General features: G+C 53.6%; 1 protein-coding gene across 1 annotated transcript in view; it reads right to left on the minus strand.

The window, feature by feature from the left end:
• Window positions 1-1,005: 1,005 nt before the first annotated feature.
• The window catches only part of CDH23 (cadherin related 23), a 334,982-nt gene continuing 323,460 nt past the window's right edge, over window positions 1,006-12,527 (minus strand). Inside the window, exons 54-69 of the mRNA XM_054174778.1 lie at window positions 11,195-11,406; window positions 10,079-10,273; window positions 9,268-9,378; window positions 8,953-9,082; window positions 8,046-8,309; window positions 7,736-7,897; window positions 7,369-7,625; window positions 6,152-6,249; window positions 5,931-6,051; window positions 5,701-5,780; window positions 4,646-4,686; window positions 4,339-4,399; window positions 3,013-3,142; window positions 2,811-2,933; window positions 2,517-2,630; window positions 1,006-1,619 (exon numbers count right to left, since the gene is read on the minus strand). Of these exons, the coding sequence (XP_054030753.1) occupies window positions 1,293-1,619; window positions 2,517-2,630; window positions 2,811-2,933; window positions 3,013-3,142; window positions 4,339-4,399; window positions 4,646-4,686; window positions 5,701-5,780; window positions 5,931-6,051; window positions 6,152-6,249; window positions 7,369-7,625; window positions 7,736-7,897; window positions 8,046-8,309; window positions 8,953-9,082; window positions 9,268-9,378; window positions 10,079-10,273; window positions 11,195-11,406 (2,426 nt within the window). The 3' untranslated portion in view covers window positions 1,006-1,292. The remainder of the gene's footprint in view (window positions 1,620-2,516; window positions 2,631-2,810; window positions 2,934-3,012; window positions 3,143-4,338; window positions 4,400-4,645; window positions 4,687-5,700; window positions 5,781-5,930; window positions 6,052-6,151; window positions 6,250-7,368; window positions 7,626-7,735; window positions 7,898-8,045; window positions 8,310-8,952; window positions 9,083-9,267; window positions 9,379-10,078; window positions 10,274-11,194; window positions 11,407-12,527) is intronic.

Consider the following 12,527-nt stretch of genomic DNA (forward strand, 5'->3'; position numbering starts at 1 on the left):
ATTGGACTTGATTTAGATTCTCTTTATTCCTTTTCTTTTCTTTTTTTCTTTTATTCCCTTTTCTTTTCTTTTCTTTTCTTTTTTCTTTTCTTTTCTTTTTTCTTTTCTCTTTTCTTTTCTTTTCTTTTCTTTTCTTTTCTTTTCTTTTCTTTTCTTTTCTTTTCTTTTCTTTTTTATTTTCTCTTTTCTTTTCTTTTCTTTTCTTTTCTTTTCTTTTCTTTTCTTTTCTTTTCTTTTCTTTTCTCTTTTATTTTCTTTTCTTTTTTCTTTTCTTGTCTTGTCTGGTCTTTTTTCTTTTCTTTCCTTTTCTTTACTTTCCTTTTCTTTTCTTTACTTTCCTTTTCTTTACTGTCCTTTTCTTTTCTTGTCTTGTCTTTCCTTTTTCCTTTCCTTTCCTTTCCTTTCCTTTCCTTTCCTTTCCTTTCCTTTCCTTTCCTTTCCTTTCCTTTCCTTTCCTTTCCTTTCCTTTCCTTTCCTTTCCTTTCCTTTCCTTTCCTTTCCTTTCCTTTCCTTTCCTTTCCTTTCCTTTCCTTTTCTTGTCTTTTCTTTTTCCTTTCCTTTCCTTTCCTTTCCTTTCCTTTCCTTTCCTTTCCTTTCCTTTCCTTTCCTTTCCTTTCCTTTCCTTTCCTTTCCTTTCCTTTCCTTTCCTTTCCTTTCCTTTCCTTTCCTTTTCTTGTCTTTTCTTTTTCCTTTCCTTTCCTTTCCTTTCCTTTCCTTTCCTTTCCTTTCCTTTCCTTTCCTTTCCTTTCCTTTCCTTTCCTTTCCTTTCCTTTCCTTTCCTTTCCTTTCCTTTCCTTTCCTTTCCTTTCCTTTCCTTTCCTTTCCTTTCCTTTCCTTTCCTTTCCTTTTTCCTTTCCTTTCCTTTTTCCTTTTTCCTTTCCTTTTTCCTTTTTCCTTTCCTTTTTCCTTTCCTTTTTCCTTTCCTTTTTCCTTTCCTTTCCTTTTTCCTTTCCTTTCCTTTCCTTTTTTTTAATTAAAAAATCACCACTTTTTTCCCCCCTTTGTAATAAGAAAAATAAAAAAAATAATGCTTTCATGGATAAATGACAGGTGAGTAAAAGCATTCCAGTCCTGAGAGCCCTTTCCCGGGGCCAAGCTCTCCAAGGCTGCCAGAGCCAACCGCACCGGTTGGCCTCGACTCCCTTCTTCAGGGGATGGGGGCGGGGGGCCAAGCTCCGGTCTTGGGGGTGCTGCCGGCCCATGCCACGCTCCCCTGGTCCTGTGCTTCATCCCCGCCGACCCCGGCTTGCCTAGAGAAGCATCATCATCATCATCGCCGCCGGCACCGCTTGTCATAGCTCGGTGATCTCCAGCGGGCTTTCCATGATCACCTCCCTCATCTTGTGCATGGGGGTGGACTTGGCCGACTCGGTGCGGGCGTTGTGATCGCTGTAGCCCCCGCAGTCAGCGGTCAGAGTCTCCAGCGAGCGACCCAACACCTTCTGGTCGTCCTCGGGCAAGCTGTTGAGGTCGGAGGCCAGCAGGGTGCCCGTGCTGCCGTGTACCACGTGGATGCCGTCAGGGCCTTTCAGCTCCACCGGCTGCTTGTGGCGGAAGCGGAGGCTGCCCTGGCCGGGGCTGCGCTCCTCCTCCTCTTCCTCCAGCTCCTTCTGGATCAGCTGCAAAAGGTGCCGTGGAGCAGGGGAATCAGCACTGCAGTCAGATCAAATCCTGGCTTCCCCACTTCCAAACCTGCAAAGCTGCAGCCCAGCAGGAGGGCAGAGAACCTCCCCTTCTGAAGCAGCCTGAGAGGGTGATGATGATCGCTGGCTGGATCACTTGCTCCTCAGGCAGGCACCTTGGCTCAGGCACTTGATACCAGCTGGGTGCTGGGTCCAGCAGCAGCCCCCACATCAGCCAAGGTGGGGGTTTTGGGGGGATTTGGTATTGTATGAGGGTGGTGGGGCAGGGAGCAGACAAGGAAAAGAGCTGAGGGAAGGCTGAATGAGGTTGGAGAGGAACAAGGACAAGGATGGGGGCAGAAGGGCTGAAACGTGTCTCCTATTCCACTGCTCTCTTTGCCTCAGGTTTTGCCCCCCATGAAGAGTGGGAAGGCTGTGGAAGGAGCCCCACACCAGCCCTCCTGCACCAAACCCTTTTATCCCATCCTTTTTGTCTCTAAAACCTGCTGAGCTGATAATCTCAGAGGAGCAGAGGGGGAGGGAAGACACCCCCATGTGCGTGCAGGTGCTCACACCTTCTTGACCAGCCCCAGCAGAGAGACAGGGGAGGTGATGGACAGTGGGCTCTGCAAAGAGCTTCCCCTGGGGTGGGTGAGACCAAAGAAGAGGGTGCTGCTGTTGCTCAGAGGAAACATGAGGAATCATGAGAGCTGGGGCACTGTGGGGAAACGGCAGCCTCAGTGGAACACGTCCTGGCTCTTTTTGGCCAAGCCTGGACCAGTGGTACCACTGAGTGATGGGGAGTGACTGCAGCCTGTGGGGCCAGGAAAACACACTGCATCCCAGAGGGCACAGCAAACGTCTCCCCATGCCCATGCACACCACCCTTTCTACCTCTGAGACCGAGGAGCGGTCCCCCTGACTGGAGGTGGCCTTATGCACCATCCGCTGGGCAAAGAGCTTTTTCAAGCGCATGTAATCGTCCAGGACCACCTTCAAGAGAGTGCCCTGGGTGGAGGGGGAGAGAGAGGAGTTATCCATGGGCGGTGGGGTGGTGGGAGGGAGGCTGGCCTCATCCCAGGGTTTGTTTGGAGCAACATCACCCTCTGGAGCTGGAGCTGTGAACCTGGAAGTCATAGTAGTGGGTGAAGACCCCTTTGGTGGAGGATGTCCACACTCATCACTCACCTTGATGGGTCCCTCCCTCATGATCTGCCCCAGCTTGGCAATGTTGTCATACTCCTGGATGGCTGCCCGCAGGTAGCGGTCATCCTCGGGCTTGGCTGCGGAGGGCTCTCTCCCGAAGGTGCCCTGTGGGAGGAGAGAGCAGCTGAGGAGGTGGCACAGGTGCTGGGCAGGAGGAGAAGCTGTGGCGGTAGTTGTGTCTCACGTGGGTGCGGGCAGGGCTGTTCCAGAGATCGGTGATCTCGCTCAGGTTCTCGGGCAGGTCGTCCTCGTGCTCTGCCTGCGCCGCCAGCTCCATGTTCCTGCAGAAGGGGTCCAGCCACACTGGGTTGGCCCTGCCCGAGGGGAAGAGGAGCAGCCATCAGTGCAAGGGAAGAGCAGCAGCATGGAATCACAGACTGCACTGGTTTGGGTTGGAAGGGATCTCTAAATGCCATCTGGTCCAAACATCCTGCAGTCAGCAGGGACAGCTGCAACTAGAGCAGGTTGCTCAGAGCCCCAAACAACCTGACCTGCAATGGTTCCAGGCATGAGGCATCTACCACCTCTGTGGGCAATCTGAGCCAGTGTCTCACCACCCTCAATGGTTAGAAATGTCTTCCTTCTCTCCAGTCTGTATTTCCCTCTTTTGGTTTAAACCCATCACCCTTGTCCTGTCACAACAGGCCCTGCTAAAAAGTCTGTATCCGTCTTTCTTGTCAGCCCTTTTCAGTACTGAAAGGCCACCAGAAGGTCTCCCTGCAGCCTTCTCTTCTCCAGGCTGAACAACCCCAACTCTCTGAGCCTGGTCTCACAGCAGAGGTGCTCTAGTCCTTGGATCATCTTTGTGACCTCAGTCCAACAGGTCCATGTCTCTCCTGTGCTGAGGACTCCAGACCTGGCCCTAGCACTGCAGGTCAGGTCTCAGCAGAGCACAGGGACAGAATCCCCTCCCTGCACCTGCTACCCACACTGCTGGGGATCGGCCCAGGACATGGCTGTGTCTGGGCTGGCTGTCATGGTGCTGGCTTATGCCCAGCTTTTCACCCACCAGCACCCCCAAGTAATTCTCCTCAGGGCTGCTTTCCAGCCCTTCATCCTCCAGCCTCTGTTGACAGTGGAGATTGTCCCAACCTGTGTGCAGGACCTTGCACTTGACTTTGTTGAACCTCATGAAGTTCAGGCAGTTAACATCCCTAACTCCACCCAGAGCCCAGCTTCTGAGGTTGCACTGCCTCCTCCTGTCCTGTACAGGCGTGAATTTGGCTGCTCTGGATCCAGACGTGTGTTGGTGTGCTCATCATCTCTGCTTACTCCAAGCCTGGCCAGTACTGGCCAAGATAGAATCCAAGGAGAAGGCAGAAGGTATTTTGGCTTTGAAAGGCCTCAAGGCAAGCCCCAGGGCCAGTCATGTCCCACGTGGCATACCTGGCCACATGCCTCTGCAGAACAGAGAGACATCTCCACCTCCCTGGCTGTAAATGCAGGTGTTCCTCTAGGGAACACCTTTGTAGGTGGCAAACAGGGAAGGGGAAGGAAGGGGAGAACTCACCCATCGAAGGAGTACTTGTTGGTGTTTGGCATGTCCATGATGTCCATGAAGCCTCTGTTCCCTGCAAAAGGCAGGAGTGGGAGTTACAGGGTGGCTGAGCAGCAAACCACGAGGTGACAATTACCAGAGAGGGAAACTTGGTGACCCAAAAGGCACCAGTGGCATGAGCTGGGATGCAGCTGATGATGTGGAGCCTGGACACTGAGAAACGTCTCTCTGGGCAGGGCACTTCTGATTTACACCCTGCTGACATCCTTCCCCTGCCCTGGGCTCCTCATGAACCCTCATAACCCCCAACACTGCTCACCTGTGGAGCCAGCCACGATGGCTTTCAATTTCCTTTTGTGCCTGGGAAAGAAACACAGGGAATCAGGGAAGAAACTAAGGAGGGTGCTTGGAAGGAGAAGGGGGAAGAGATTTGCAATAACCCTCCAAACAGCCCCTGGACCTAGGACAGCAGTGAGCTTGGTGGAGAGAGTTGGTATCAGTGTTAAAACCATTATAAGCTTTGGGTCACCAATATGCTGCAGGCTTGGGGCAGAGTGGCTGGAAAGCTGCTGGATAGAAAAGGACATGGGGGGTGTTGGCTGACAACCTGCTGAAGATGAGCCAGAGTGTACCCAGGTGGCCAGGAAGACAAACAGCATCCTAGCCTGGATCAGCAATAGTGTGGCCAACAGGATGAGAACGTGATCGTGCCCCTGTACTCAGCACTGGTGAGGCTGCACCTTGAATACTGGGTGCAGCTGTGGGCCCCTCAATCCAAAAAGGGACACTGAGGTGCTGGAGTATGACCAGAGGAGGGCCACAAAGCTGGTGAAGGGTCTAGAGTACAGATCTTCTGAGGAGTGTCTGAGAGAACTGGAAGACAAAAGGAGGCTGAGGGGAGACCTCACTCTTTACATCTCCCTGAAAGGAGGTTGGAGTGAGGTGGGGAGTTGGTCTTTTTTCTCAATTAACAAGTGAGAGGATGAAAGGAAATGGCCTCAAGTTGCACCAGGGGACATGAGGAACAACTTCTTCACTCAGAAGGGTTGTCAAGCCCCGGACCAGGCTGTTCAGGGCAGTGGTGGACTCCCCATACCTGAGGGGATTTAAAAGCTGTGCAGATGTGGTGCTAAGGGACATGATTTAGTGGTGACCTGGCAGTGATGATCTTAAAGGCCTTTTCCAATCAAAATGATTCTATGACTCAATGATATTTTGGAGAAAGAGAGGCAATTTCTGACCCTAGGCTGCGTTTCACCACAGAAGATGTTGGGATGTTGATGTCCTCTGTTGCTTTGGTGGCACTGCCACACAGGGTTCCCCTGACTTGTAGGGACATTGCAGCTGGCAGGGCAGAGCCTGGGCATTACTCACACTGTCCGGTAGTACCAGTTCATGAGGATGAAGAGCATGGCAGCCAGGAAGAGCAGGACAGCCAGCACAATGATCACCATCTGGGAGACAGAGGGGCAGTGGCACAGAGATGGCACTTGAAGTTATTTGGGTAAAACATCTCTCCAGGCCATGGAGCTCCTTGGAGGATGGGAAGGGACACTGCCCCACCTGCAAGCAGCAGCCATCTCCAGCCCCAGCCAGGCCATTACCTGCAGAGCCGAGAGGTCATCTGGGGCCCGGGCGGTGATGGCAGGCTGCACATCCAGCACGTTGTAGTTCCTGAAAAGGTTCCTCAGCTGCTCCTTGTTCTCATCTATCATCTGAATCACCCTAGGAAGAGAAGAGTTGCTTGGGCATCGTGATGTTAGTGGGGTTTTCTGAGGACCCTGTGGGCCAGGGGCTGGGTTGGGTGAGGGGGCAGGTGCCGTACCGCTCCACGTCCAGGATGCGGTTGGTCTCCCTGTTCACCACGTGGATCAGCAGCTCCGTCTGAGCAAAGTTCACTCGACCTTTCTTGTCCACGTGGAACTGTGGAGAGACAGCAAGCTCTGCAGTGTGGGGGAGGGGTCTGCTCCTGGGTCATCTCCTGAGGTGTTTTCAGGCAGCAAGAGACCCTCGAGCATGGCATGGCATCAGTCTGGACCCCCCCTGGACACCAGCCTGAGGTGCATCCACCCCTTAAAAGCTCAGAGGTGTCTGTGGTTTATACAGACATGGTATCCTCCATGAGGGTAGGGAGCCTCTACAGAGGGGCTTGGATAGATTGGATCCATGGGCCAGTGTTAATGGGATGAGCTTCAACAAGGCCAAATGCCAAGTCCTGCACTTGGGTCACAGCAACCCCAAGCAATGCTCCAGGCTTGGGGCAGTGTGGCTGGAAAGCTGCTGGCAGAAAGAGACCTGGGGGGTTTAATCTATGAGCAACTGAATATGAGCCAGCAGAGTGCCCAGGTGGCCAAGAAAGCCAATGGCATCCTGGCTTGTATCAGAAATCCTGTGTCCAGCAGGAGTAGGGAGGTGATTGTCCCCTTGTACTTAATGCTGGTGAGGCCACACCTTGAGTATTGTGTTCAGTTTTGGGCACCTCAATACAAGAGAGATGTGGAGGTTCTGGAGCCAGTGCAGAGGAGGGCAAGGAAGCTGGGGAAGGGCCTGGAGAGTAAATCTCATGAAGAGTGACTGAAGAAGCTGGGGATAGTTAGTTTGGAAAAGAGGAGGCTGAGGGAAGACTTCATTGTTCTCTACAACTACCTGAAGGGGTGTTGTGGAAAGGCTGGTGCTGGTCTCTTCTCACAGGTAATTAGTGATAGAACAAGAAGGAAAGTCCTCAAGCTATGACTGGACAGGTTTAGACTGGACATTAGGAAGAATTTTTGTCATGGCAAGAGTACTCAGGCATCAAAATAGGCTGCCCAGGAAGGTGGTGGAGTCACCAGCCCTGGATGTGTTTAAGGTTGCTTGGATGTGGTGCTTGGGGATATAGTTTAAGGGTGACCCTTGTAGAGTAGGGCTCTGGGTTGGACTTGGTGATCCCCAGGGTCTTTTCCAACCTGAATGTTGACTCTGTGGTTCTGTGAACGGACACCTCCCAAGCAGCCTGCGGCAGTTTACCTACCCTGTGGAGCAACCTCAGAGGCGGCTGGTTACCTGCACGTCGTCTGTGTTGACGATGGCGCCCGTGATGTTGGACAGCAGGCTGATGAACTCCTCCTCGAACTGCCTGACTTTGTCTGGGATCTCGTTGATGATGATCTTGACCCGCTGGTCATCCCGCAGGATGTAAACCCCCACCACGGCTGTGTCATTGTGGCCTGCCAGGTCGGAAGCCATGATATCCACCACGAAGTAGCCGGGGTTGTAGGCCGTGAAGAGGTCGAAGGTTCGCAGGATCCCGTCGAAGGTCCCTGGAGGAAGGATGGCCACAAGCCCAGGATTAGGGTCCTTGGCCACGGAGAGCAGCACAGGGGCACCTGTGGCCGTGGTCCCGTGCTCCTGCAGCGTGCACGGTACGCACCGATGCTGAAGATGTTGGCCACCTCCTCGGAGTCGTTGGAGTGCTGCCTGATGTAGCGGATGCTCAGGATGGTGTACAGCACCAGGCTGTTGTTGCCCACGTCGGCGTCCACTGCCAGCACTCTGATCAGCTCGGATCCCACCTTGGCATCAGTGGCAACCCCTTTGAGGGAGAGATGGGACAGGGACCTGGGGCCAGGCTGGGTCTCACTATCCCTTCATCCATCTGGATTTTCCCTTGACCGTCTCTGCCTCCTGGTGCCCTGTTCCCACCACCCCCCCGCCTCCCCCCATCCCCTGGCACCTCTTACCTGCTGTGTACTCCGACTTGGTGAACTGGGGGGACTGGTCATTGATGTCATCCAGGAAGATCCGCACCTCCTGAAGCGTCAGGTCCCCGATGGGGTCCCAGGGGTGGGCTTCGCTCCCTTGCTGGCCTTGGGGAGGGGTCCAGTTCCTCTGGCTGGATGCTTTGACAATGATGGAGTAGAATGGCTCCTTCTCCCGGTCCAGGTCTTGCAAGACTTGCAGCTTCCCCTCTCGGCTCAGCTGGAAGTTACTCTCCTGGTTCCCAGCTGGGTGCAGAAAGAGGTCCCCAGTTAGTCTCCTTTCATAGAGTCATAGAATGGTTTGGGTTGTAAGGGACCTCCGAAGGTCATCTAATCCAAGCCCCTTCACTGTTAGATCAGGTTCTCCAAGGGTGGGGCCTCAACTACTTCCCTGGGCAACTTGTTCCAGTGTTCCACCACCCTCATGAGAAAGAACTTCCTCCTAACATCCAACCTAAATCTACTCTAATTTCAAACCACTGCCCCTTCCTATCACTCCAAACCTTTGTAAACAGTCCCTCTCCAGCCTTCTTCTAGGCCCTAGAAAGCTAGGTGTTGGAAGGCTGCTATTAGGTCTCCCTTCTCTTCTCCAGGCTGAACAACCCCAGCTTCCTCAGCCTTGCAGGAGAGCAGTTCCAGGCCCTTGATCATTTTTCTGTGGCCCTCCTCTGGACTTGCTCCATCTGGTCCATGTCCTTCTCTTGCTGAGGGCACCAGAGCTGAATGCTCTGCTCCAGGTGAGGTCTTTGGGCTTGGCATTTCTCAAATGCCACCTAGCACATTGACCAAGGTAGAACAGCATTGAGGAGAAGACAGGAACGATGGAAACCCTTGGCAAGGGGTGTGCAGGGGGACTCAGAACTGTCCATCCTCTCTGCTCAGCACCTACCTGCTATGAAGTAGTAGACAATGGCATTGGAGCCTTCATCTGCATCCACTGCCCCCGTGACATTCCCCACCACGGTGCCTGGCAGCGAGTGCTCAGGGACAGAGAGCATCTGGTACTGGGGACTGTCCCTCTGCCAGAGACCCCAGAAGAAAAGAAGGTTGTGAGCACCGAGGTGGTTTTAAATACAAGTGGACACATCGCATTGTGCTCCCCACTATGCTGACACCCAGAGGTGCATGCTTCATCACAGCTTCACCCAGCATCCCCTTCCCTCCATTCCCTGATTCTCCCACCCCTTCCATCCCAGCTCCTTACGGGTGGCCTGATGAAGACAGGTTCATTGTCATCGATGTCGTCAAGCGCGACCTGGAGGGGCTGCATGGTCTCATAGGCTGGCTGGCCCTGGTCGCAGGCCACGATGATCAGCTGGGGAAAGAGGCAAAAAGGTCGTCCTGGGCAAAGCCAAGTGGGCCAGAAGACATCACTGAGGCAGGGACAGAGGGGACATTAGGGTGGTAGAGGATCTGGGGGCGGGGATTTAAGATGGGATTGAGAGTTGGCCCACCAGGATGCACCTCGCTGGTAACCACGCAGTTCCTGCTTAAGGTGTGACATCAAGACCTGGGGCTTTTTAGTCTGGAGAAGAGAAGCCTGAGAGGGGATTTAATAAGTGTCTATAAATATCTGAGGGATGGGGGCCAAGAGGAAGGGGAGAGCCTCTGCTCAGTTGCACCCTGGGATAGGACAAGGGGCAATGGATGGATACTACAGCACAGGAGGTTCCACCTCAGCATGAGAAGGAACTTCTTTACTGTGAGGCTCACAGAGCACTGGAACAGGCTGCCCAGAGAGGTTGTGGAGTCTCCTCCTCTGGAGAGTTCCAAGACCCATCTGAATGCATTCCTGTGTGAACTGTGCTGGATTCTATGGTCCTGCTCTGGCAGGGCGGGGTTGGTCTTGATGATCTCTGGAGGTCCCTTTCAACCCCTAACATCCTGTGATCCTGTGATCTTCACGACTGCAGCAGCTGATCCCATCCCCACCACATCACTTGCACCTCACCAGCCCCACACCAGCCCCCTCAGCCTCGAGAAGCTTCCCAGCCCCCTGCCAGGGGCTGGCTCACATTGTACACAGCCTGCTTCTCACGGTCCAGCCGCATGGCCGTCTGGATCAGGCCGCTGACCGCGTCGATGCTGAAGTACTCCCAGTCCCTGCTCCCTGCCCCGGTCTTCAGCAGGCTGTAGAGCACCGCTCCGTTGAGGCCCTCGTCTTTGTCCGTGGCGTAGACCTCGTAGACATTGGACCTCAGGGGGATCTCCTGCTTGCACATAAAATCATTATGGTTGGAAAAGACCTCTAAGATCATCCATTCACACTGTCTGCCCAACACCGCCCTGCCCACGACACCACGCCCTGAACTGCCATGTCTTCTTGTTTTCTGAACACCTCCAGGGATGGTGACTCCACAGCCTCCCTGGGAAGCCTGTTCTGATGCTTGACCACTACTAGTTCAGTGAAGAATTTTTCCCTAGCACCCAATCTAAACTTCCCCTGGTGCAACTTGAGGCCGTTTCCTCTTGTCCTATCACTAGCTACTTGGGAGAAGAGCTTGACCCCCACTTCACTCCAACCTCCTTTCAGGGACATGTAGAGAGCAGTAAGGTCTCCCCTCAGCCTCCTATTCTCAGACTAAACAACCCCATTTTCCTCAGCCACTCCTCATCAGACCTGTTCTCCAGACCCTTCACAACACATACACAACCTCTCAGCCCCGACACTGCATGTGAGAGCCTTTTCCCTCTAAACCACCTCTTGTCAGGGTCCTGCTGCCCAAAACCCAACTTGGGGGGCAATGTGGAGCCATGATTCCTTTCAGCACGTAGGTTGGTGGCTGGCTGAGCCAAGCCTGGTTTCCCAGAAAGGAGAAACATCTCACATGTCCGCATTTTGGCCCTTGCTTATAAGCATGCCCGGCACGCAGCAACTGCCCGTTTCCTTATTTTGGGTGCTGCTGGGGTTTCTGTTCCCCAAAAATCAGCCCAGCATCCCTGCTCACATGTTTGGAGAGGGACTCTTGTGGACCATCCAGCCTCACGAGCCAAGCAGCTCTTCCTGTGGCAAAGTTTTCCCTCCATGGTGGAGACGGAGGTTGGATTTCGCCACCAGCAGGCAGAAGCACCCAAAGGGCATGGTCTCGGTGTGTCGTGCCCCCTCCCCAGTTCCCACTGAAGGGGTTTACCTCTTTGATGTGCAGGATGGTGCCGTTGGGCGGGCGGACGAAGACAGGGCGGTTGTCATTGATGTCGATGACATCGATGTGGAGCATGGTGGTGCCCCAGAGCGGAGGATGTCCTTTGTCGGTGGCCACCACGGTCAGGTTGAACCTCTCGTAGGACTGCAAGCGCCGCCGGGACTTGATGAGTCCTGTGTCTTTGTTGATCCTGAATGCCTCTGGGGGGTAGAGAAAGAAACCACACCATGGAGACAGACTGAGAGAGCTGGGGCTGTTCAGTCTGGAGAGGAGAAGGCTCCAAGAAGACCTAATTGTGGCCTTCCAGGAGCTGAAGGGGGCTACAAGAAAGCTGGGGAGGGACTTTTGAGGATGTCAGGGAGTGATAGGACTGGGGGGAATGGAGCAAAACTAGAAGTGGGTGTTAGGAAGAAGTTCTTCCTCATGAGGGTGGTGAGACACTGGAACGGGTTGCCCAGGGAGGTGGTGGAAGCCTCATCTCTGGAGGTTTTGAAGGCCAGGCTGGACATGGCTCTGAGCAACCTGCTGTAGTGTGAGGTGTCGCTGCCCATGGCAGGGGAGTTGGAACTAGCTGATCCTTGAGGTCCCTTCCAACCCTGACAATTCTGTGATTCTATGATCTCTGTCTTGGGACATTTGGCATCAGATAAATGATGATTGGAAGCCAGTATACCAGCTGAAGCACACCCCTCACTGTTGGGAAATTGCTGTGAAGGACTGATGGAGGAGAGCGGGCTGGCTGAGGCCAGGGATGTAGATGTTCTTGGGGTTTTCAGAGCATCCTTGCCCCTCACAATGGGCAGTGCCAAGGGCCCTGCTCTCAGGCTATCCCTGGCCACCTTTCACTTCATAGAATCATAGAATGGTCTGGGTTGGAAGGGACCTCTGAAGGGCATATACTTCAACCCACTCTGCAGTCATCAGGGATATCCTCAACTAGATCAGGCTGCCCAGAGCCCTGTTGAGCCTCACTTTGAATAGCTTCAGGGCTGGGGTCCCAGTCACCTCCCTGGGCAACTTGTTCCTGTGTTATGCCCAGGCTGGGACAAGGCAGTGGTCAGAGGAGCCCGTGGGTCTCAGGACATTTTGCCATTACACTGGCTTTTGCCTGGCTTCCATCCCTCCTTGGTGTGCAGAGATACACTGGATTTCAGGCACTATCACTGTCCACCCACAACCCTGCTTGGCCTGCAAACCACGCAGTGAGTTTGTGCACATAGAAAGTCTTGCTGGGGTGGGGGAGACCAGAGAAGAAGGCAAGGCTGGGATGCAGGACAAAGGGAGGAAAAGCCATTATGCCCCATCCCTGGAACCATTCCAG

The sequence above is a fragment of the Dryobates pubescens genome, chromosome 30 (assembly GCF_014839835.1).
Source record: "Dryobates pubescens isolate bDryPub1 chromosome 30, bDryPub1.pri, whole genome shotgun sequence".
In the NCBI taxonomy this organism is placed as follows: domain Eukaryota; kingdom Metazoa; phylum Chordata; class Aves; order Piciformes; family Picidae; genus Dryobates; species Dryobates pubescens.